This window comes from Aedes albopictus, chromosome 2, assembly GCF_035046485.1.
Source record: "Aedes albopictus strain Foshan chromosome 2, AalbF5, whole genome shotgun sequence".
Lineage (NCBI taxonomy): Eukaryota > Metazoa > Arthropoda > Insecta > Diptera > Culicidae > Aedes > Aedes albopictus.
The window spans coordinates 411,657,682-411,681,260 of record NC_085137.1 but is presented as its reverse complement, the minus strand read 5'-3'; the positions used below and the strand labels follow the sequence as shown (position 1 = coordinate 411,681,260).

General features: G+C 42.1%; 1 protein-coding gene across 1 annotated transcript; it reads left to right on the top strand.

Annotated features, from left to right (window-relative positions):
* The first annotated feature begins 11,014 nt into the window (after positions 1-11,014).
* Positions 11,015-22,081, top strand: LOC134284009 (uncharacterized). Its single transcript, XM_062853464.1, has 4 exons — positions 11,015-11,268; positions 11,336-12,526; positions 21,447-21,671; positions 21,731-22,081. The coding sequence occupies exons 1-4, from the start codon at positions 11,239-11,241 to the stop codon at positions 21,902-21,904; spliced, it is 1,620 nt and encodes a 539-aa protein (XP_062709448.1). The 5' UTR covers positions 11,015-11,238; the 3' UTR covers positions 21,905-22,081.
* Positions 22,082-23,579: the final 1,498 nt, after the last annotated feature.

Below are 23,579 nucleotides of genomic sequence, written 5' to 3'. Positions count from 1 at the left end.
AAATTTTCACGGACGCTTTTCCTGACATACTTGAGCAGTTTTCCGGCGAAGTTTTCCACGGCTAATTGATTTTTAATTTTCATTCAATGAAATGAGTAGTTTCCTAGAGAAAATTCAACTTTTCTAGTAATAACCGCACATTATCTCACTGGCTGGGAGTTTTATCTAACCCAGTGATCCGGAATTTTCACGGACGCTTTTCCTGACATACTTGAGCAGTTTTCCGGCGAAATTTTCCACGGCTAATTGATTTTTAATTTTCATTCAATGAAATGAGTAGTTTCCTAGAGAAAATTCAACTTTTCTAGTAATAAGCGCACATTATCTCACTGGCTGGGAGTTTTATCTAACCCAGTGATCCGGAATTTTCACGGACGCTTTTCCTGACATACTTGAGCAGTTTTCCGGCGAAGTTTTCCACGGCTAATTGATTTTTAATTTTCATTCAATGAAATGAGTAGTTTCCTAGAGAAAATTCAACTTTTCTAGTAATAAGCGCACATTATCTCACTGGCTGGGAGTTTTATCTAACCCAGTGATCCGGAATTTTCACGGACGCTTTTCCTGACATACTTGAGCAGTTTTCCGGCGAAGTTTTCCACGGCTAATTGATTTTTAATTTTCATTCAATGAAACGTGTAGTTTCCTAGAGAAAATTAATTCAACTTTTCTAGTAATAAGCGCACATTATCTCACTGGCTGGGAGTTTTATCTAACCCAGTGATCCGGAATTTTCACGAACGCTTTTCCTGACATACTTGAGCAGTTTTCCGGCGAAATTTTCCACGGCTAATTGATTTTTAATTTTCATTCAATGAAATGAGTAGTTTCCTAAAGAAAATTCAACTTTTCTAGTAATAAGCGCACATTATCTCACTGGCTGGGAGTTTTATCTAACCCAGTGATCCGGTTGAAAAGAAAAGTTGAATTTTCTCTAGGAAACTACTCATTTCATTGAATGAAAATTAAAAATCAATTAGCCATGGAAAATTTCGCCGGAAAACTGCTCAAGTATGTCAGGAAAAGCGTCCGTGAAAATTCCGGATCACTGGGTTAGATAAAACTCCCAGCCAGTGAGATAATGTGCGCTTATTACTAGAAAAGTTGAATTTTCTCTAGGAAACTACTCATTTCATTGAATAAAAATTAAAAATCAATTAGCCGTGGAAAATTTCGCCGGAAAACTGCTCAAGTATGTCAGAAAAAGCGTCCGTGAAAATTCCGGATCACTGGGTTAGATAAAACTCCCAGCCAGTGAGATAATGTGCGCTTATTACTAGAAAAGTTGAATTTTCTCTAGGAAACTACTCATTTCATTGAATAAAAATTAAAAATCAATTAGCCGTGGAAAATTTCGCCGGAAAACTGCTCAAGTATGTCAGAAAAAGCGTCCGTGAAAATTCCGGATCACTGGGTTAGATAAAACTCCCAGCCAGTGAGATAATGTGCGCTTATTACTAGAAAAGTTGAATTTTCTCTAGGAAACTACTCATTTCATTGAATGAAAATTGAAAATCAATTAGCCGTGGAAAATTTCGCCGGAAAACTGCTCAAGTATGTCAGGAAAAGCGTCCGTGAAAATTCCGGATCACTGGGTTAGATAAAACTCCCAGCCAGTGAGATAATGTGCGCTTATTACTAGAAAAGTTGAATTTTCTCTAGGAAACTACTCATTTCATTGAATAAAAATTAAAAATCAATTAGCCGTGGAAAATTTCGCCGGAAAACTGCTCAAGTATGTCAGAAAAAGCGTCTGTGAAAATTCCGGATCACTGGGTTAGATAAAACTCCCAGCCAGTGAGATAATGTGCGCTTATTACTAGAAAAGTTGAATTTTCTCTAGGAAACTACTCATTTCATTGAATAAAAATTAAAAATCAATTAGCCGTGGAAAATTTCGCCGGAAAACTGCTCAAGTATGTCAGAAAAAGCGTCCGTGAAAATTCCGGATCACTGGGTTAGATAAAACTCCCAGCCAGTGAGATAATGTGCGCTTATTACTAGAAAAGTTGAATTTTCTCTAGGAAACTACTCATTTCATTGAATAAAAATTAAAAATCAATTAGCCGTGGAAAATTTCGCCGGAAAACTGCTCAAGTATGTCAGAAAAAGCGTCCGTGAAAATTCCGGATCACTGGGTTAGATAAAACTCCCAGCCAGTGAGATAATGTGCGCTTATTACTAGAAAAGTTGAATTTTCTCTAGGAAACTACTCATTTCATTGAATAAAAATTAAAAATCAATTAGCCGTGGAAAATTTCGCCGGAAAACTGCTCAAGTATGTCAGAAAAAGCGTCCGTGAAAATTCCGGATCACTGGGTTAGATAAAACTCCCAGCCAGTGAGATAATGTGCGCTTATTACTAGAAAAGTTGAATTTTCTCTAGGAAACTACTCATTTCATTGAATAAAAATTAAAAATCAATTAGCCGTGGAAAATTTCGCCGGAAAACTGCTCAAGTATGTCAGGAAAAGCGTCCGTGAAAATTCCGGATCACTGGGTTAGATAAAACTCCCAGCCAGTGAGATAATGTGCGCTTATTACTAGAAAAGTTGAATTTTCTCTAAGAAACTACTCATTTCTCTAAGAAACTACTCATTTCATTGAATGAAAATTAAAAATCAATTAGCCGTGGAAAATTTCGCCGGAAAACTGCTCAAGTATGTCAGGAAAAGCGTCCGTGAAAATTCCGGATCACTGGGTTAGATAAAACTCCCAGCTAGTGAGATAATGTGCGCTTATTACTAGAAAAGTTGAATTTTCTCTAGGAAACTACTCATTTCATTGAATGAAAATTAAAAATCAATTAGCCATGGAAAATTTCGCCGGAAAACTGCTCAAGTATGTCAGGAAAAGTGTCCGTGAAAATTCCAGATCACTGGGTTAGATAAAACTCCCAGATAGTGAGATAATGTGCGCTTATTGCTAGAAAAGTTGAATTCTTACACGCCTTTAATGCTTATTTGGTACCTTTTACCAGCTTGTTGTGGAAAAATTGGTCGGAAAATCTTTTTTCCACTTTTGGAATGCTTGAAAAGTAGATTTCCTAGCTCATATATACTCACTGGCTGGTGTGGTACTGGATAAGTTCATGTACTAAAAAGTTTTAGTACAAGGTTGTTTACTGGCTGGTGTGGTACTGGATAACTTCCATGAGCCAGTTCTTTCCAGCTTCCGTCGGTAGCATTTAGTACTTAGCGCGGTGCCCCACGCCGGGCCGCCATACCTAAGTATGGATGTAGCAACACTAGCCAGAAGCTTGCGCTTACTGGCGTACATCGCAGAGCTATTGGACATCATCCGGGACAGTGCCGCAATAGCTGTGGAGGCTCTTTTACAGGCATAATCAATGTGCCTACCGAAGGTAAGCTTATCGTCGATCATCAGGCCCAAGTGTTTGACGGAGCGCTTTGACAGGATAGTGCACTCTCCTACACTGATCTCCGTCTGCTGCTCCGACTTCAGGTTGTTAACAACCGTCACCTCTGTCTTGTGGTGAGCCAGCTCCAGTTTCCTGGACTGCATCCACGCATCCACAACCTTGATCGAGTGGTTGGTAGTCAACTTTTCCTCCTCGATCGTTTCACCGTAGACTTCGAGCGTAATGTCGTCGGCAAATCCGACAATCACCACTCCCACTGGGTACTCTAACCTCAACACCTCGTCGTACATGACATTCCATAACACCGGACCCAGGATGGAACCTTGCGGGACTCCTGAGGTTATGTGAAAGCACTTCCGACCCACCTCCGTGTCGTAGACTAGTATACGATTTTGAAACTAACTTCCGAGAATCTTGTACAGGTACTCCGGTATCCCCAGACGCAAGAGCGTATCGGCAATAGCAGACCAGCTGGCGCTATTAAATGCATTCCTTACATCCAGAGTCACTACCGCGCAAAAGCGAATTCCCCTCCTCTTAGGCTCGAGTGCTTTCTCAGCGGTTTTTGTAACCGCCAGGATAGCGTCTACGGTGGACCTCCCCTTCCGGAAGCCGTACTGGTAACTCGAAAGACCATTTTCGCCCTTGGTAAACCTCAACATTCTATTGAGGATGATCTTTTCGAGCACCTTCCCTGCCGTGTCTATCAAGTATATTGGTCTATACACCGACGGGTCTCCGTGTGGTTTCCCCGCCTTTGGCAACAGAACCAGGCTCTGACTCTTCCAAGCTTCTGGGTAAACTCCATCGTCCAGGCATTTCTTCATAGCAGATCTGAACAGAGCAGAGGCTCCCGCTGCAATAGCTACTTTTAAGGCCAGGTTCGTAACTCCGTCCGGACCTGGGGCCTTACCTACGCTAAGGGACTTTGCTATCCCCGCAAGTTTCACATCAGTGACCTTCTTCTCATCGCCAGCCCCAGTCCTCGGCTGTCCTACGAAAGGAGGCCAAGGACTAGGATCATGACGCTGAAAAAGCCCTCCGATGAACTCCTCCAACATCTCTGGAGATTGCTCTGTAGGAGCCATCACACCTCTCGTCTTGGCCATAACGATCCTGTAACCGTCACCCCACGGGTTCGTATTGGCACCCTGACAGAGAATGTCAAAGCAGGCCTTTTTGTTTGCCCTTGTCTCGGTCTTCAGCGCGGCTTTTGCAGCGGCGAACACCACTCGCCGTTCGTTTCGCTCTTCCTCAGTTCTCGCTTGCTGCGTTCGCTGCCTAGTCCGTAGGCAGGCGCGGTGCAGGTCCACAATCGCTTGAGTCCAAAAGTAAGCCGGTGGCCTTCCATTTCTAGGATGAACTCGCCTAGGCATGGTCGCATCACACGCACGTGAGAGCACCGCTACCAGCTCGTCGCCGTCCAAACCAAGTAAGTTTCGCTCACGGCGGAGCGCCTCCCTAAATACCCCTTCGTCGAAGTATGATGTCTTCCACCTGCGAGGGCTTGGCCTTGGCCTAGCCGCCTCTTCTTCTATCCGCTGTCTGCTGTTGTTGTAGTCGATACTGTAGCGAACCGCCAGGTGGTCGCTGTGAGTGTAGTCATCATCTACTCTCCAGTTCGAACTACTTGTTAGGCCAGGACTACAAAAGGTCACGTCAATAATCGACTCCGCACCGTTCCGACTAAAGCTACTGTTGTGGTAAATTTAGTTCTGTGAAACTGGCAACACTGAGTGGAAAAGTAAAGAAGAGAATTTGTCAAAAGTTAGTCAGTTATTTGAAGTAGGATCGTTTGCAGGCCGCGAACAACACTAAGATGTAAGTTTATACGAATAGTATTAGCAATTTGATAATAAATTATGTTTAACAACATTGAAGCTGCTACACCAAAAGCTGCTATCAATAGGTGTTCGAGTGTGGCAAAAAGATATCCGACCCCAACAGGTACTCTTGGTACCGACATTAGCCAAGTCGACATCTAATATGGCCAGTGTCTCTAGCAGGATCTGACCCCGCTGGTTCGTAAAATGGCTTCCCCATTCCACGGCCTAAGGGGCTGTCCATAAACCACGTGGTCATTTTTTTGGGACTTTTCAACCCATTGGGCCACTGGGTGTTATGTGTGTTGTCCGTTGTCTCTCTTGTTAGTGTAATGTTCAGTCTGTGCAGCCTCTGGCTGAAGACGGTGTAGTGTCTTTTTTTAAAAGAAGACCCCGTTTACTTTGGCCACCAACTCCTGGACGGCGTCCATATCGCCGTCATGTGTCCCGGACCCATCCGCGACCCAAATGCCGTCACCGGCGGGTACTCGGTATGGGTCCGCATTGACGGCGATATCCGTCCCCCAGTCAGAAACTACCTGACAAAGCAATTTTTCATAGGTGGCCTCAATCTGCACCTACCAATGCACAAATGTAAATCGCTGTTGGTAACGAGGTTCCTAACAGAAATTAGAGAACTCCATTTGCGATGTCGTTCCAGCAATATTTGGAGAACCCTCCAAATCTAGCTGCAATCCCTGCTCTTTACCCATGTTTAAAGAGTCAGGCCAAGGTCTTGCCTTACATCCCCGGACAAATGAAAGAAAATCCATCTGCTGCTTCAATTCATAACTACTTCCGTGAAAAGCTGAAGGAACCGAAAATCGTGCAAGAAAACGCCAATATCTCTTGGAAGAAAGTGTGGAGAAACATCAGGGTTAAAGGACTATCTTCGATGGAACAGTCAACGTACTACCTCCTTGTGAATGGAAAGATTCCACATGCCAAGCTGCTTCATCGGCAAAACTGAGTGACAAGGGGGCATCCATAAAGTACGTCACGCTTAGAGGGGGGAGGGGGGGTTATGAAAAGTGTGACAAGCAATGTATTAAGTATAGAAAAAACCCCGTACGAAGGGGGGGAGGGGGGTTTAAAATTCCCATTTTTAGCGTGACGTACTAAATGGATGCCCCCCAACCCCGTTCTGTCAGCTGTGCCCCAACACGGAGGAGGATCTAGAGCACAAATTGTCCATCTGCCCAAAAACTAATGCTCTTTGGAATCATCTTCAGTCTAAGTTGGAGACAACCGTAGGAAGGAGGATGACGTTATCTAGCCTGAGAATACCAGAACTCATAGCAATGAGTGGGAGATGCCGTTACAAGGCTCTAAAAATGTTTATAACATACGTAAATTATGTTTTAGATGCCAATGACCAGCTTTCTGTAGAGGCATTAGATTTTGTTTTAAACTGTTCTTCTGTGTAACGTGTACATGTATCTAGTGAAATAGTTCCAATAAATGTGTTTACAAAAAAAAAGTCGCGTCACAGTGGTTCAGGTTCAGCTGAGTTACCTGCACTGTAATTTGTTCACTACAGCTTTCTTGAGGGCCAGGCCAGTTCTTCCAAGGATTCTTCCAGGAAATTCTCCAGGAATACTACTTTCAGGAGTTTTTCAGGGTTTTCTCCAGGTATTCCTCCAGGAATTTCTCCAAAGATTCCTCCATGTATTTCTCCACAAATTTCTTCAAGAATTCCCCCAGGCATACTTTTAGGAATTCCTTCGAGGATTTCTCAATGGATTTTTATATAAATAGAAAAATGACACAAATAGCAATCTCCCAGAGTTCCTCTGGATATTTCTTCGAAAATTCATCAAGTAATTCTTTCAAGATTTCATCTAGAGATTCCTCAAGCAACTCCCACAGGAATACCTCTAGGAATTCCTCGAGGAAATACCGCAGGAATTTCTTCAGGATTTCCCCCAGGAATTGCTTCTGGACATCCTTCAGAAATCATATCAGCAATTCCTTTAGGAATTTCTCCAGGAAATCTTCTAGGGATTTCTTCAGAGATTCTTCCAGGAAATTCTCCAGGAATACTTTCAGGAGGTTTTCAGGGTTTTCTCCAGGTATTCCTCCAGGAATTTCTCCAAAGATTCCTCCAGGTATTTCTCCACAAATTTCTTCAAGGATTCCCCCAGGGATTCTTTTAGGAATTCCTTCAGGGATTTCTCAATGGATTTTTTTTATAAATAGAAAAATAATACAAATAGCAATCTCCCAGATTTCCTCTGGATATTTCTTTCAATATTTCATATACAGATTCCTCAAGCAATTCCCACAGGAATACCTCTAGGTATTCCTCCAGGATTTTATCCAGGAATTTCTCCAGGAACTCCTCGAGTAAATACCCCAGGAATATCTTCAGGATTTCCCTCAGGAACTACTTCTGGACATCCTTCAGAAATCATACCAGCAATTCCTTCAGAAATTTCTCCAGGAAATCTTCTAGGGATTTCTTCAGAGATTCTTCCAGGGAATTCTCCAGGATTTTTTCAGGAATTCACCCAGACATTCGTCCAGGGGTTTCTTCAGGGATTCTTCTAGGGATTCCCCCACGTACAGTGACCCCACACCGATGAATCACCTTAATTTGTGTACACTATGAATCACCATGTTGATCAAATGGAGTGATCCATAAACTGTGGTCATTTTTGCCTATTCATAAATTGTGGGGTCACTGTATATCTCCAGAGATATTCCCAGAGATTCCTCCAGAAATTCCTCCAAGGGTTCGTCCAGGAAATCTTCAAGGGATTTTTTCAGAAATTTCTCCAGCAATTCCTCCCAGAATTCCTCTGACGATTTCTTCAGGAATTCTTCCAGGGATTGCTCCAAGAATTCATCCAAGAAATTTCTCCAGGAATTCCGGCTTGGTCTTATTCAAGTATGCCTCCAGGAATTACGCCCGGAATTCTTTCACAAGTTTCTCCAGTCAAGGATGAAAACACTCACTTGCAAAGAGTTTGCTCTTGCTGTTTTCTCAGCTCAGAAGCGTGCAATTAAGAAGCGATGTATGAACGACTTTTGAATTGTGGTTTTATCTAAAACTTTGCCGAATAGAGTAGGGGTCGCACACGCATACCGAAGTCGTGAGTGAGCTGCGAAGGCAACTCTCCACGAGGTGAATGTAAATTACATTCACCTCGTGGAGAGTCGCTTTTACAACTCTGTCACGACTTCGGTATGCGTGTGCGACCCCTACTCTATTCGGCAAAGTTTTAGATAAAACCACAATGCAAAAGTCGTTCATACATCGCTTCTTAATTGCACGCTTCTGAGCTGAGAAAACAGCAAGTGAGTGTAACTCTTTGAAAGTGAGTGTTCCCATCCCTGCCTCCAGGATTCTCGCTAGAGATTTTCCCAGTAATTGCTACAAGGATTCCTCCAGGAATTCCTTCTGGGATTTCTCCAATTCCCCCAAAGAATCCTCCAGAAATTTATGTAGGGTTTCTTCTAGGATTTTCTCATGAGATCCCTTCAAAAATTTCTCTAGGTGTTCCTCCCATAATTTATACAGAAATTTCTCCAGGTATAGTTTCAAAAATTCTTCCAGGGATTCCTCCATAAATTTCGTCGGGAATTCCTCCAGGGATTCTACATGGTTTCATCCAGGCATTCATGTAGGAATTGCAACAGGGATTCATCCAGGTTTTTCTTCAGGGATTTATCCAGGAAGTCTTCCAGGGATTTCTCCGGGAATTCCTCAAGTGCTTTCTTCAGAAATTCCTCTCAGGTTCTCTTCAAAAATTCATCCAGGAGATCTTTTAAAAAATTCAGAAATCCTTCAAACATCTTTTCAGGGTTGTACCTAGAACTTTTTCAGGACTTTGCGGAGGAATTCATCCATCGAATAATATTGGAAGATAATTTTAAAGGGATGCCTACAGGAACCAGCAAATTGGGTTCTTTGGGGGTATCCAGATTATTGCATAATCGGATTCTCCGCCTAAAAATTAGCCGAAATTCAAAATTTCATAATTTTTAGACTCCGAGAACTATTTTTAAAATGCATTTAAATTTTGTATAGGGATTTTTTTTTGTTCGGGTCGAACTGTCATTTTATCGATTCAACTGTCATTCTACCCACGAAAATTAAAACTGTTTTGTTAATTTACCCACCAAAACAAAGGTATTAAGATGCAATAAAATCACGTTATACTCAGAAAAATGAGCCCTTTCGATTAGGCTATAGAAAATAGCAATATTTTATTCACTAAACAACCCAATTCTAGATTAGTCTTCAAAAAAGTTTGTAGTTTTCAAAAGATTCCAGGAATCATAAGAATATTTTGTACACGGTGTGTCTGGTAGAACAAATTTATTACAAAAAAATGGGCATCGCTAATTTTTACGCTACGTGAAAGTTGACGCTACCAGCTTTCATTCAAGCCCAACATCAAAATATTCCATCGGGGGAACTTTTTCATACAAAAATTGGGTATGTTTGTTAAGTAGAAATAGGGATTAATTTGGAACCGTGCATTTTGTATAGGGAAAAACAGTATTCTGAAAAAGATGTTCGGGATCCCTCGGTGGATTTTTTTGGGGAACACGTTAAATGAAAGCTAGAAGTCTATATTTTCGAAAAACGGCGGATTTGGCGATGCCTAATTTTTTGAGATAAACCTTCACCATATACATGCCGTGTGTAGACTAAGAATATACAAATCAGAGCAAAATAATGCACGAGTGAATATAAATCCTTAATCTTCCAGAAATTGGCCACCGTTACCAGCATCACGTTGATTTGTGTAGATCAGGCGAGCTTTTTTTTAACGTATTGAACAAAATACAACAGCGTGAGATCTGAAGGATTAAATGATGCTTTAAGAATATAATGTTAACATACTCAATTACATCGTGTTGCGTTTAGTTATAAAAGCTAGTAGGTACAAATTTGCTAAGGGTGCTTGCCCCCCTTTGACCCTAAAGCTGGCTATGCCCTTGTGAATGACAAAAAACATTAATAATCTCTTTCCTTTTTTTTCATCGTGCATCAGGAGAACGTGGGAGAACAATGACCCACCCTAATACAATCAAATCACTTACTTGGTGGTAACTGTGTAGATTTTGTCGATCTATGCCGGCACCTTTAGATCTCGTAAAGCAGCTGTGTCCCCATTTACAACCTGCACAGGACCACCTGGACTGGGATATAATTTGCAAAAATTGTAAGATTTGAGAATGCAATGATGTAAACTGTTGTATGCCAGTGGTATGAGCAAATCATTACCTTTTACTATCCAATCAACTCGAGAATGACAGATCTGCTGGCTTCAACAGGTAAATGTAAACACCAACCTCCCCACAGGTGTAAAGCTGCTTACCCAAAGGTGATCCTCTCCACTTACTTCATCCACTACACACACCATCATTCGCAAACGTTACCCATGCAAACTTATGTGGTTACATGCTGCGATGATCGTAACGTGTGGCCTGAAGCTTTTCCGAGTGGTGAAATGATCGTCGAAAGCTTGCGAAAGGTGAACAAGTGAACCCAGCGAGCTTTGTTGAGCTTTTATCGCTTTTAAGATCTAAAAACGCTTTCGTACACGCTTCCTCGATTGAAGCGTTCGTGGTTGGTTAGTTACAATAAGGGAACGTTCAAAAATTACGTCCAACATTTGGGGGAGGGGGGGGGTCTAGCAAAGTGTGACAGTACGTGTATTGGATATAGGAAAAGTGCGTGACAGAGGGGGGAGGGGGGGGTCTAGAAATCCCGAAAAACGATGGACGTAATATTTGAATCTTCCCTAATCGTGTAAATTGCTTAAATTCTTGGGAAACGCAGTTCAACGTGTTGATAGGGCAGCCAGACAGGGTCAACAATCTCATCAACATAAAAAAATCAAAAAACGTAACAACAACAACGAGCTTGTCCGTCCTCCAAACAAAATTCCTTGCGGTGCCAAACAGGAATCTTGGCCGGAGCCAAGGGAAAATTGATTGAATCTATCGGAATATACCTACCTAGTCAAAGTATCTGTGTGAAAACAAGCGAAGTTTGAACCACCACATATCCCAAAGATGACCACAATCAACGATCTTCCGAACGAGGTAAGTTGCATCTTTCCCGTTGTACCTATGCCTAGGTATCGTGTTATTGACCATTTCCCGTTTTCAGCTGCTCCTTGTGATTTTCCAACAGATTGAGGGTAAGAAGCACCTCGCCCTTACCTGCAAACTCTGGAATGAGTTGATTGTAAATTTTCTGAATCTGAATATCAATCTCCTTAATGAGGACCGTGTCCGGAGTTTTTTAGGCATGGTTTTTACCCGCAGCTACCAACGCCTCAGCATCGCCGGGATTATGCTGGTGGGGTCGGAGTTCAACTGGATGGGTAGTTCACGACAGCTGAAAAGTGCACCAGTTAAGCGGGTGCGTTTGGGAAGTGATCCGTACGTGTTGTTGCGCAAGTGTCTACAAGTGGTCCGCCAATATGAAGGCACCGTGCGGGATATGAGGTTGAACTTTGGGCCGATTATGGACAAAAGTTTGCTGGCATTCTTGCCCAGGGGCGAGGAACCCAGTCCGTTGGAGTTTTTGATGATCGAGATTGATAGTTGGCACATAATGAAGAAGGAGGATTGGAACGTTGATCGATTGGAGTTTATTTCCGAAGAGGGATTGCAGGAAATTTCCGAGATGCCGAAGCTCAAAAGTTTAAGGTACGACGACAGTCGCCTCAAAACAGACCGAACTGCCCGACGGAAGTTCTTTGACGCAATCGCCCGGCACGCAAAAGCCATAACATCGATATCTCTGTCATCCTCTTATGCTTGTTATTCGGATTTCCGGATTGTTCGAAGTTTTTCGACGCAGTTACAGGAGTTGACCTTCACCGTTTGGCCCAAATTTGTAAAAGATTTCTTCCAGCTTTCGTTTCCGGAAGTGAGAATTCTCAAACTAGACTTCGACTGCACCACAATACCAGATCCGGCCCTTTTATTCCAAAACCTCAAGTCACTCATCGATCTGACCGTTAGTAATACCAACAATGAGGAATTCTTCCGGCGGGGCGTGTATCGCCACGCTACAACCGTCGAGCGGTTGACCATCAGTGAAAACCGAGACATCACCATGGACGGGCTGCAGGATTTGATCAAATTGAAGGAATTGCAACTCGATTGCGAAAACACGTGGTTCGAATTTGACGAGCAAAGTGCGGTGCCTTGCTCTTCGTCGTTGGAGAAGCTGGTGATTGAACGGTGCACCAACGGCATTCCCTTCTACAGCGCTTTGGCGGAAAGTGCTCCTCACATTACGGAACTTCACATCACCGGAGATAATACGTTTAACCATGGGTGCCTTCGAGTAAGTATGTTATTTTATGAATTACGCATTAGCTTACTAATTAAGACCCCAAATATGCGGGTTGTTACCCCTGGGCTTGGATTATATCTTCCAGGAAGCTTTGATTTCAGGCATGTGGTCGATGGCCTTTGCAGTAATGATTAGAATAGCTGAATGTATAATCAATGGCAAACAATTCTGTAAGAATCAGATCTCCAAGTCATCTGATATAGTTATACTGATCATGACGCTGCATAGTATATCGAACATTTGTCGAAGTCATTTATGTGCCGGGAAAATATAATTCCAAGTTGGAGAGAATATTACAAACTGAGGGAGGGTAATAGGCCCAGTCAGACCCCTGAATGGGCAATGTGGGTTAGTTTATGGGAATGCCATTGAAGGTTTGTAATATTCTCCGAGGCTTTCGAAATCCAACAGGGCGCGTCCCCGGGTTGCGGATAGGGGGAAAACGGAGATTTTTCACATTTGTACTGTAATCAGCCAATGTGGTATTATCTCCTATGGTGTTGTAGTGCGAATGAATGATCTCATTCTATGGGAATTCTAACCTTGTAATGTATTGTTTATCAACTTCAATTTTCTAAGCTTGATAAGGTTTTGAAGACAAACATGAGATGAGAGAATTGCCTAATAGGAAAGTCACATCAGCAAAGCTTTTACATATGCAAATGCTATCCATGGGGTCATGTCTAGCATTTAATATGTATGGCAATGACTGGTTCTTACCTAGCAGGGGTACTACAAGACCACGCGGACAATTCGATTAAAGGCTTAATTGGGGATAATATATTTTCCAGAACTGAAGGGACATTTTTTCCGGGGTGACTGGCGAGTCGGAGAGGGTAGAAGTTTCCGTTTGTTATAATTGACAAAATAAACAATCGGGCGCTTTTTCTTTCTATGACTTGCTTGGTATTTTGTGGATTATTGTTTTTTGGTTTTGGAAGGTATGCGATTCACTATTGAGCCTTAAAATTATTTTGCATCTGAATAGCATTGATATCGTCAAGTTTGCACCAACACCCTAATCCCACACCAAAATACACTTTTCCTATCCCATGGCGTTTATGTGGTCAGCAAAGACTATTCAGCCATTACCCCTCCTTATCATCGGCTTTGGACTGACTTGCGCTCTCATTGCCCCACCAAATGCTGCAAAATGAAAATGAAAATGAAATATGCGGGTTGTTACCAGTAGGGCTGTTCCATCTGCACGCAATCCAATGGTGTTTTGCCCTATTGAAACCCTGAGGAAGAGTAAAAATACTGCTTGGAAAACCGACATTTGATCCAAGCCCCTGAGGGAGAAGTCTCATATATGGAAACACCGAGCAATCTTAAGAAAGAATTTCTATCTAGGAAACTTGTGAACCCGGTGTTTGCTACTTTCAGTAAACATGAAATGGCAAACTCGCGTTTCATGCCTCGAGTCTGTGTGCTTGTCAACAACGCAATAGTTGCTACACTCATCTCTGAACCAGTGTGTAAAAACTTCGAAGGCTGAAATTGAAGATTGACATTCTCATTTTTTCATTCGTGTTTGGCCACATTCATTGTCAGCTGAATGCCTCTCTTTTTTCATTCAATTCTCTGTCACGAATATTTTTTCGCACGTCGTAAAATGTCCAATTTCTGTTAACAGACGCCAAATCTGACTTAATGGACAAATAGAGCAGTTAATTAATATTGTAAGTAACTACTATACACAAGATTTGAGGTGATTGGAAGAAAAATCGGGAGTTACGATCAGGTTATATTCCTCAGTGAAAATTGTCAGTGACAGAAAAATGAATGAATAAGTGTGAAAACTCATTCACCAAAATGAATTTTATTTTGATTCCTCAGTTGAGAATCTTCAAAATTCACGTTGAATTTCACTCACTGAAAATGAAAATTTTATACTCTACTCTGAACTAACCACCAGAGATGTATGTGCTATCACAATTGATGTATCTGTTGGAAACCTCAACAGGAAATACGTCTATTGGTTGGTTTATTTACCGCATGACGAATTATCCCCTACGGATGCTTTCAAACACGTCATCGCATACTGTACTTCAAAAAGCCTTCCGCTAATTGTTGGCAGTGATGCTAATACTCCCCATATCATCTGGGGCAGCTCAGACATTAACTTGAGAGGCTCCAGTTTGATGGAATACTTAGTAAGATCTTGCATTACTTAACATTGGCAACCGCCCAACCTTCATGGTATCTGCTAGAGAGGAATTGTTAGACATCGCTTTGCTCTTGTAGAATTAGTCACGTGCTGACCAATTGGCATGTGTCAGATGAAGAATCTTTATCTGACCATTGCTATATGCATTGAAATGTTACTTCGCAAACTTTGCGTTTTAGGAACCTCCGGTCAACCAACTGGGATCTCTTTACCGATTTGATTGCAGCCAAATTTCATGGATACTCACCATCCATTGACACTCCAAGTCATTTAGATGATGCCGTTCATACAACTACGACTTTCATCATGGAAGATTTTGAAGAAGCATGCCCTCTACGGTCTGTGAAGATCACAAGAGGAACCTCTTGGTGGAACTCTGATCTGGCGGAGCTCAGGAAACAATGTAGAAAGAGTTGGAACAGACGACGTTCAGCTGGTTCGGAGGCTTTCATGTCGGCTCACAAAGTCTACAGGAAAGCTCTTCGGTCTGCTGAACGATTCGGCTGGAAAAACCTTTGTACAAATGTTTCCAGTTTGAGTAAAGTCAGTCGGTTGAATAAAATCCTTGCGAAATCTTAGGATTTCCGAGTGAACGAACTTCGTTTGCCTAATGGCGATCTGACTTCCTCTGATGAGGAAGTTCTGGAATGCTTATTCGGCACACACTTCCCTAGATGTGTGGATATTACATCTTCGGATGAACCTGATGTCTTTTCTGGTAGTTATGATTCTCTGGCTTCAGCCCGGAGTATTGTAACTATAAAATCGATTGAGTGGGCACTAAACTGTTTTGCTCCTTTCAAATCTCATGGGGCACATGCGATTTATCCTATTTTGCTTCAGAAGGGATTTGATTATTACAAACATGTTTTGAAAAAATACTTGTTTGCAGTTTTGCTACAGGGTATATTCCCAAATCTTGGCGGGATATTACTGTGAAGTTTATTCCGAAACTGGGTCGTGCGTCGCATGAAGAAGCAAAGAGTTTCAGACCTATCAGTTTGACCTCTTTTCTTCTGAAATGCTTAGAACGCACTGTCGATCATCACATCCGTGATGTTCATCTGGCCAACGTGCCTCTTCATGTGAACCAACATGCCTATCAATCTGGAAAGTCCACTGTGACTCTTTTACACAAAGTTGTTTACGATATCGAGAAGGCATTCGCTCAAAAGCAATCCTGCTTGGGTGTTTTCTTAAAAATCGAGGGTGCCTTTGACAACGTGCCTTTCGATGCCATATTGGAAGCCGCACGGAATCATGGTATATCTCCAATGATTTCCAATTGGATTCATCAAATGCTCAAAAACCGATATCTCTTCTCGACATTGCGTCTAGCAGAGATTAGGAAATTGAGTGTTTGTAGGGGAAGTCTTGTCACCGCTTTTGTGGAATCTCGTAGCAGATACGCTTTCGAGGCAACTCAATAATAGCGGTTTTCCTACTTATGGTTTTGCCGACCACTACCTAACATTGTTAGTTGGTATGTGCATCAGCACCCTTTTCGACCTGATTCAAAGCGCCCTTCAGGTGGTTGGGGGTTGGTGTCGTCAATATGGCCTTTCGGTTAATCCGAGTAAAACCTTCTAGGTTTTGTTCTTTTTACGGAAAGGCGAAACCGTAATGGCGTTCGACCTTTGTATCTCTTTGATTCTGAAATCGATGTGACTGAACAGGTAAAGTACGTTAAAGTCATTTTTGAGTCCAAGCTTTCCTGGACACCTCACATTGAGTTCAGAATCAAGAAAGCTTGTATGGTCTTCGGGCAATGCCGGCGAACCTTTGGTACACCTTGGAGTCTAAAACCCAAGTACCTATATCAAATGGATTTACACAACTGTTGTTCGGCCAATATGGGCCTATGGATGTCTTGTGTGGTGGCAAAATGGCGAAATGAGAACGATTCAATGAAAGTTAGGCCTTCTCCAAAGGATGTGCTTAATGGCGATGTCTGGAGCGTTCTCTTCAACTCACACGGCAGCGCTCAAAGTTCTCTTTGACGTTGCTCTACTACACATTCATCTCAAACAAGAAGCACTTTCTTGCACTTACCGTCTACGGATACTCGGTCTACTAGAGGAAACTTCTGTGAACCGCACATCAACACACACCTCGTTGTTTCCACTTTTGGTGAATTGGGACAAAGTTGTCCTTGCTCCAAGTGATCTTACAATTGCTTGTAATTTTCCATATAGGACATTTTCCACGAAATTCCCTTCCAGGGAAGAGTGGACATCTGATTATCTGGAGATAAGTATTTCAGACGGCATCGTATGTTAAACTGATGGCTCCCTTCTCAAAGGTCGAACAGGTGCTGGTGTTTATTCTCGTGAGCTAAGGCTGTATCAGTCTTACTCACTTGGTAGACACTGCACCATTTTTTCAGGCCGAAATCTTTGCTCTTATGTGTGAAGTGCAATCAGCACTTCAGCAGCACGTAATGGGCAAAGTAATATACTTCTGTTCAGATAGCCAGGTTGCTATTAAAGCACTTGCTTCGGCCAACTCTACGTCAAAGTTCGTTAGGGCTTGTCGAATTCAAATCGAGGAGCTGAATTCAGCAAATGCTGTTCACCTTTTATGGGTACCTGGCCATTCTTCCATCGCTGGCAATGAAATGGCTGATGAGTTAGCTCGCACTGGAGCATAATATGACTTCATTGGCTTTGAGCCAGCACAAACATCTTGGTGGGGGCTGGCTCACCAACACTTCCGGTCCGCTTTAGTGCTTTATGCATCATTGTGGCCAGGTGTTGTTCTAGTTTATCCAACTGTATTGTAAAGCATGAGCGGTGATCCTTGGCATTCTTGTGTAAATTGGGGTACTCGAAATGTTGATCGATAACCGATTATTGCTGGTAGATGCAGTGGAAAGTTTGTCTTAATACGTATCAATCGTCTCTGACAAACGGGAAAAACTGACCTCACTGATTACCTGTCTCTGAGCCAAATTTGGTATAGAGTCTTCAGTCTCCAATTAATCGCTTCATGTTTGATGGAGGCTTTTAATCTAATGGGTTACATAGCCGCTATCCGAATGAAGAGAATAATGTTCCGAGTAATATCACAAATCAAAAGAGGTGCGGTGCATTACGAGGAGCGGATATACTGAATTGGGTACCAGACCAAGTCCCTGCTGGGTGGCACGAAATAGGTGAGCCATAGACAATAGAATCGTCAATGTCGTAGGGCATAGTATGTGACTATTGTCGAAACAACACTATTTTGGTCATTGTCCAACCAAAATCATAAGCGGCGTCCACTTACACTAAGCGCATAACTATGTTAGGGTCAAGATTAGGGTAAAATTATTGGTAAAATATAATAACACTAGCCAAGATCACAGGGTTTGACGGTATTAAAGTGAAGGAAGTTAATTATAATTCTTGTAATGAAAATATCACCTTTAACACTTTAATGCGCCTCCAACGGTTCATTGCGAATCGGCTGCTACAGATGGAGTATAGCTGATTTATCAGAAATGCTCGATAAACAGGAGGAACCTGCTAGGGCTTAGTAGTTTCTATACTCAGAAAACAGTTCCAGTCGGTTGAGTCGGGAAGGGTTGCGAGAGTCGTTGTGAATCATAATGAAAACATTTGTGCTTTGTGACGAATCTTGGGATCTTTCTGGAGTCAGCAGACTTGGAATTGTTGTCTGGGCTTTCCACTATTCGGTTAATTTTAACAATCAATATGCAACAAATAGTAGTATCTCGTGTATTCAAATTGCTCATTTACAGTGCTGACATTGTATTTACTTGTGATTGATATTAATTTTAATTTTCAATATCAGTATTTTCATATGTGATAGTTGTTTTATGAGTTAACCCTAATATGTTTTGAATGTCTAATGCTTAATAATGTTTTCTTGCCATATCAATTTAAAATAACTAAGAAACCGAAACCAATAGTGTGAAAGTGCAGCATTTAATAGTGCTTGCTTATAGATTCGAAGCCAACGGGTGATCAAGACTCAAGACTTAAGACTTAAAACGCATACTTGACGAAATCGACAAAAACTGACTATTTCGTCCTATATATATATATTTATACTAATATAAGTGGGCCGCGGAGCTGTGCGGCCCAGTATTTCCTTTTATTTTTTTAATTCCAGAAAACGCCATAGTTTTGTAGAAAACTTATCCTGGTACACTCACGAAGTTCCCAACACAAACGGAAATTGTCCGGAACAATCAAGATAAGTAAAAACTTTTATAAACAGGCACGCAACTCTTTCTACTACTAGGCAAATAGAATATTAATGTGTTTGCTTATTCATGACATTCGTGGCGGTGCGGAACATTTTATAATATAGATATTATAAATTATAGATATAGAATACCGTACTTAACATTTCTTCAATTCACCTTTAAATAACTGATCTTTAAATTTTGTATAAAAACTTGTATCTCAATTATTTTCATCATATTAGTTTTCTTTTATTTCAGAATTTTTAAAGCATTATGGTAGAAAGAGTTGGTGTCATGATCCATGCAAAACTTGAAACTGAAAACTCCTTATTTCCCCCTATGGGTTATAGGGAGGAGCGGGACATTCGAGCCTACTCATCAGTGGAAAGGACTTGCTATGCTAATCGGTTTAGCATAGGGCAGATACAAGTCTACTGGTAGACGTATCGCCCAGCGATTCAACGCAGATTGGCCACGGCCCGGGGGTGCGTTGATTATAACAGAATAACAGAATTGGCTTTGAGCCAGCACAAACATCTTAGTCCCACTAAGGCGACGTGAGACATCGTAGAGCAGACGGATGTCGCCAGTGTTTGCGGCTTTCTCGCCTTCGTCGGCTAGGGAGTCCGCCCACGCTCTTTTGTTCAGTCTACATGGGTGTATCACTTTCTTCTCGAGATCCGAATAGCGCTGACGGGCTACGGCTTTAGCTCCTCGTATTTTCGCTCGCTCTATCGCGGCTTTGGCGTTCCTTTGCTCCTCGATCATCCTCCAGGTATCATCTGTGATCCACTGCTTTTTCCGGGTGCGTAGCTCACCCAAATTATTCTCGCCGGTGGCGATGAAGTTTTTCTTGATGGCACTCCGTTGATCTTCTACGCTTCCACCTTATGGAATATCTGCAGCACGGTTCTCTAGCTCCTCGACGAAGGACCTTTTCACCGCAGCGTCTCCTCCTGTCGCTGGATCCTGGCAATGCGCAGTCGGATCTCGCTGATCAGGAGAAAATGGTCGGACGCAATGTCGGCGCTTCGTTTGATCCGCACATCAAGAAGGCTCCGTCTCCAGTTTTGGGATGATGCAGATGTGGTCGATTTGACTTTCCGTGATGCCATCACGGGAAACCCATGTCACTTTGTGCATTGGTCGATGAGGAAAGAGCGATCCCCCAATCGCCATGTCATTGTTGCCACAAAACTCTGCAAATATCTCTCCGATCAAGTAAAATGTCTCGACTTAGAGTATGCCAAAATGGCGAATCCTTGTCGTTTTGACAGGTCTCTTGATCGATTGGAACTATGGAAATGACGGAAAATCGGCTGTTTCAACTGTTCCGACTGTTCAGTTGGCTGTAAAGTTCTCTTTGTCAGCATCAGTTGGCGCGTAACATTGGATCATAGAAAGGTTTCGAACCCTTGTTCTGAATCTGGCTACAATTATTCTCTCATTAGTAGGTTCCCACTTCATAACCGCATCATCGTGAGCGTGAGCGCTGAGCAGCAAACCAACTCCACAGTGGCGAGGTGCTTGTTTACCTCGTAGGCCAGAGTATAGCGGAATTTGACCCAACGCCAATCTATGTTCTCCAAAGTTCGGCCAACGGATTTCGCTCAGTCCTAGGATCTCAAGTTTCATATGACATGCATCATTGGCTAGTTGTGCCAGTCTACCCGGCTGGGCTAGGCTTAATACATCCCAAATTCCAATTCTTGTCCGCCGTTTCGCGATAAAAGTCGTTGCCACTGAATCAGTTTGTTATCTTTCATTTTCGGTTTCTGTAACGGATTTTTGGTTTTTGGGAACAGTAGGTTGTTGGCCTAAGGTCCCCTATCTACCGTGGTGGGGCGAGCTTCCGGTGGAGGAGCATTTCATACTCATCCGCTGGATGCCAGAACAGACGCTGTTTGAGCCGCACCTCCTTGGTGAACAGACACTCGGATCGTACCTCCTCAATCTAGCTGAAGTCAGAAGGACAACAGTGCCCAGGCTGCACTACCAGCTAAGCACACAACTCTTAGCTGGCGGTCTTTGTTATCGCTTCACCCGTGGAAGCATGAGGTAGGAACTTCTGAGGACTAAAGCCGTGTTGGACACTCTCTTTATCGACTTACCGTTTTGCAGGTCTACCATTTAAAATGCCGCCTAGAAAATGCAATCCCAGATCATCCTTCGGTATCTGTCACCTAAAACGAATGAATTCGTGAAAAGTTGTCAAGCCGGCTTCTTCGCGGCCGGTCTAGGAGCCATAGGATGCGTTGATCTAAAAGAATTAGTAAAACATTCTCAGTATTATGAAGTGTGTTATACCGGGGATCACCGTACATGGTAGTGATATCGTTATTTCTGCGATTGATTAATAAGATTTGTTCAAGTTCGATTTCGTTTTCCAGGTCTGGTCGCAGTTGAAGACCAAATTTAAAAAATAGAACATTATTTCGCGATAGTTGTATTTTAAACATATTTCTTTTTGGGATATTTTTGAATTACCGTGTATTTTCTTTGTTTATTCTGAGTGACCATCCTGTAAGCGTTGATTCTTATCGTTCCAGGTCATGTGCACCACAATGACGAACATACGCCGACTGAAGCTGACTCTAATACCATTTGCGGAAGACCCGGTTACCGATATGAGCTTGTGTTACATCGGAAACCTCCGCAAACTGGAATACCTCTCTTTGGAATCCTACGATGATGAAGATGCCATCCAGATTACTGGTTCTGGTTGGGTGTCATTGCTGTGGGCGTCGGATATCCAACTCAGTGGCTTCGATGAGGTACATTTGGCTGTTTAATGAGTATACTTATTGTACATACTTATAATCATTCTTCTCAGATTGAACTGCCGAACATGTTGGACCTTGTGTTGAATCCCAACCTACGGAACTTGACCTTGGAGCACTGTGGGCGTGACAAAACTGATCGTATAATGGAAATTGTGAGGAAGCTCAAGCAGCTGATTACCGATTCACGACCGCTACCACATATTGCGGTTACCAGCCTGTGGTAGGTTAGTAAAAGCAACAAACGCTATTGCTCCCTCATCAGAGAGCAGCACGAGCGCAATGTTATTTCCAGTAATCTGAATTTTTGATGACGAGCAGTATGGTTGAACTATATTCTTCCGTCATACAAATGGACGATTTTTAATCAATTATTTACGTACATGTGAATTATAGGAGTTAAACGAGTTACAAAAAATGCCTTTTTTATTTTGAAGTGGAGCTGCATTGTATGGAGTGAATCTTAAAAAATGTCCTGCACAAAAGGTACATACCGTGACATCACCTTCCAAACACTTTGGGCTCGTATTTCGTTCACCCCATTTGTTTTGCATGGTGTAAACGGAATTAGGAATCGTAATAAAAAAAAGATTGGAATTAGATGAGGTCACGGTATTGCGGAGATTCCACCTGTTTAGACTCCTGCGCGAAAATTAGTTGCGTGGATTTTTCTTGCGTGGGCCCACAGATATGAAAACAGACCGCGTCCTGGTGAAAATTTTACGCTGTGTTGTTACGTACACATTTGGTGATAGTTTTCCATTGTAAACAAACATTTATAATGAACCTACGCTGAAAATAAGCCTAATTATTTATTTGCGTTGGAATCTATAAATCTTCGCAACTGGCAATATCTATCCCAGATTATCTTTCGTTTTCGTCGGCTTTCACCTAAAGTGAATGAGTTTTATGGGAAGCCGGCTTCGTCGATGGCCGCTCTACAAATGATCAAATCTTCACCGAGTGGCAAATCCTCCAGAAATGCCGCGAATGCCAGGTCCCAACGCACCACCATCGACTTCAAGGCGGTACGACAGTATATCAATCGCTCAGAGCTGGGTAACTCTCACTGAGACCGTCCCACTATTTACACCATGTCTTCAAAAATGTTTAAGGTGGCAATTTTCTGAAAGTCCTCCCCAAAAAAGTAAGGAAAATGCATTTGGTTAATCAAATTGGTGGACCCCCCGTTAGTTAGAGCCACAAGCATTTTGGTGAACCCCTCGATTTTAGTCAATTGTTGGCTCATTTAAACCGTTATAACTCGAAAGAAAACACTTAAAAACTATAGGTTGTTGGAAAGAGAAAAGATAGAGGTACTCTTTGCAGTTATAAAAAGTTTGGTCGGCCATATTGATTTCGGCCGCCATTTTGAATTTATATACCAAAACATTTCACCATGTTGGCAACCACCGATTTTTTAATTTCTTGCGTCAATCGAAAGCTGGGACATTTTTACACAACATATCGAAAATTTAGAGATGTATCTTTTTCCTATCAAAAGTTATCTGCACTTTTGTAAATCATGACACGTTTTCTCCAAACATTTCCATGCGCACCGGCAATGACATGACACGCAACAGCATCAAAGTTGGCGCCTGCTTGTATACACAAACGCACCTGCAGCAAAATTAGGGCAAATCGGAGGTTCGTTCTCATTTTGAACTGTTTCTCAACGATGCGGGCATTGCTTTTTAAACTTTTTTGGTGTTTTGAAAAGCTGAAACTTTCAACTTTTCATTAGTGGATTCAGATTTAGAATGACTGTTCGTAAACACTGTGAAATAACGCTGCATTTATGTAAACAATCGGCACCTGGCCCAGTGCGCAAAAGTGGCATGATTCACAAAAGTGCAGATAACTTTTGATAGGAAAAAGATACATCTCTAAATTTTTGATATG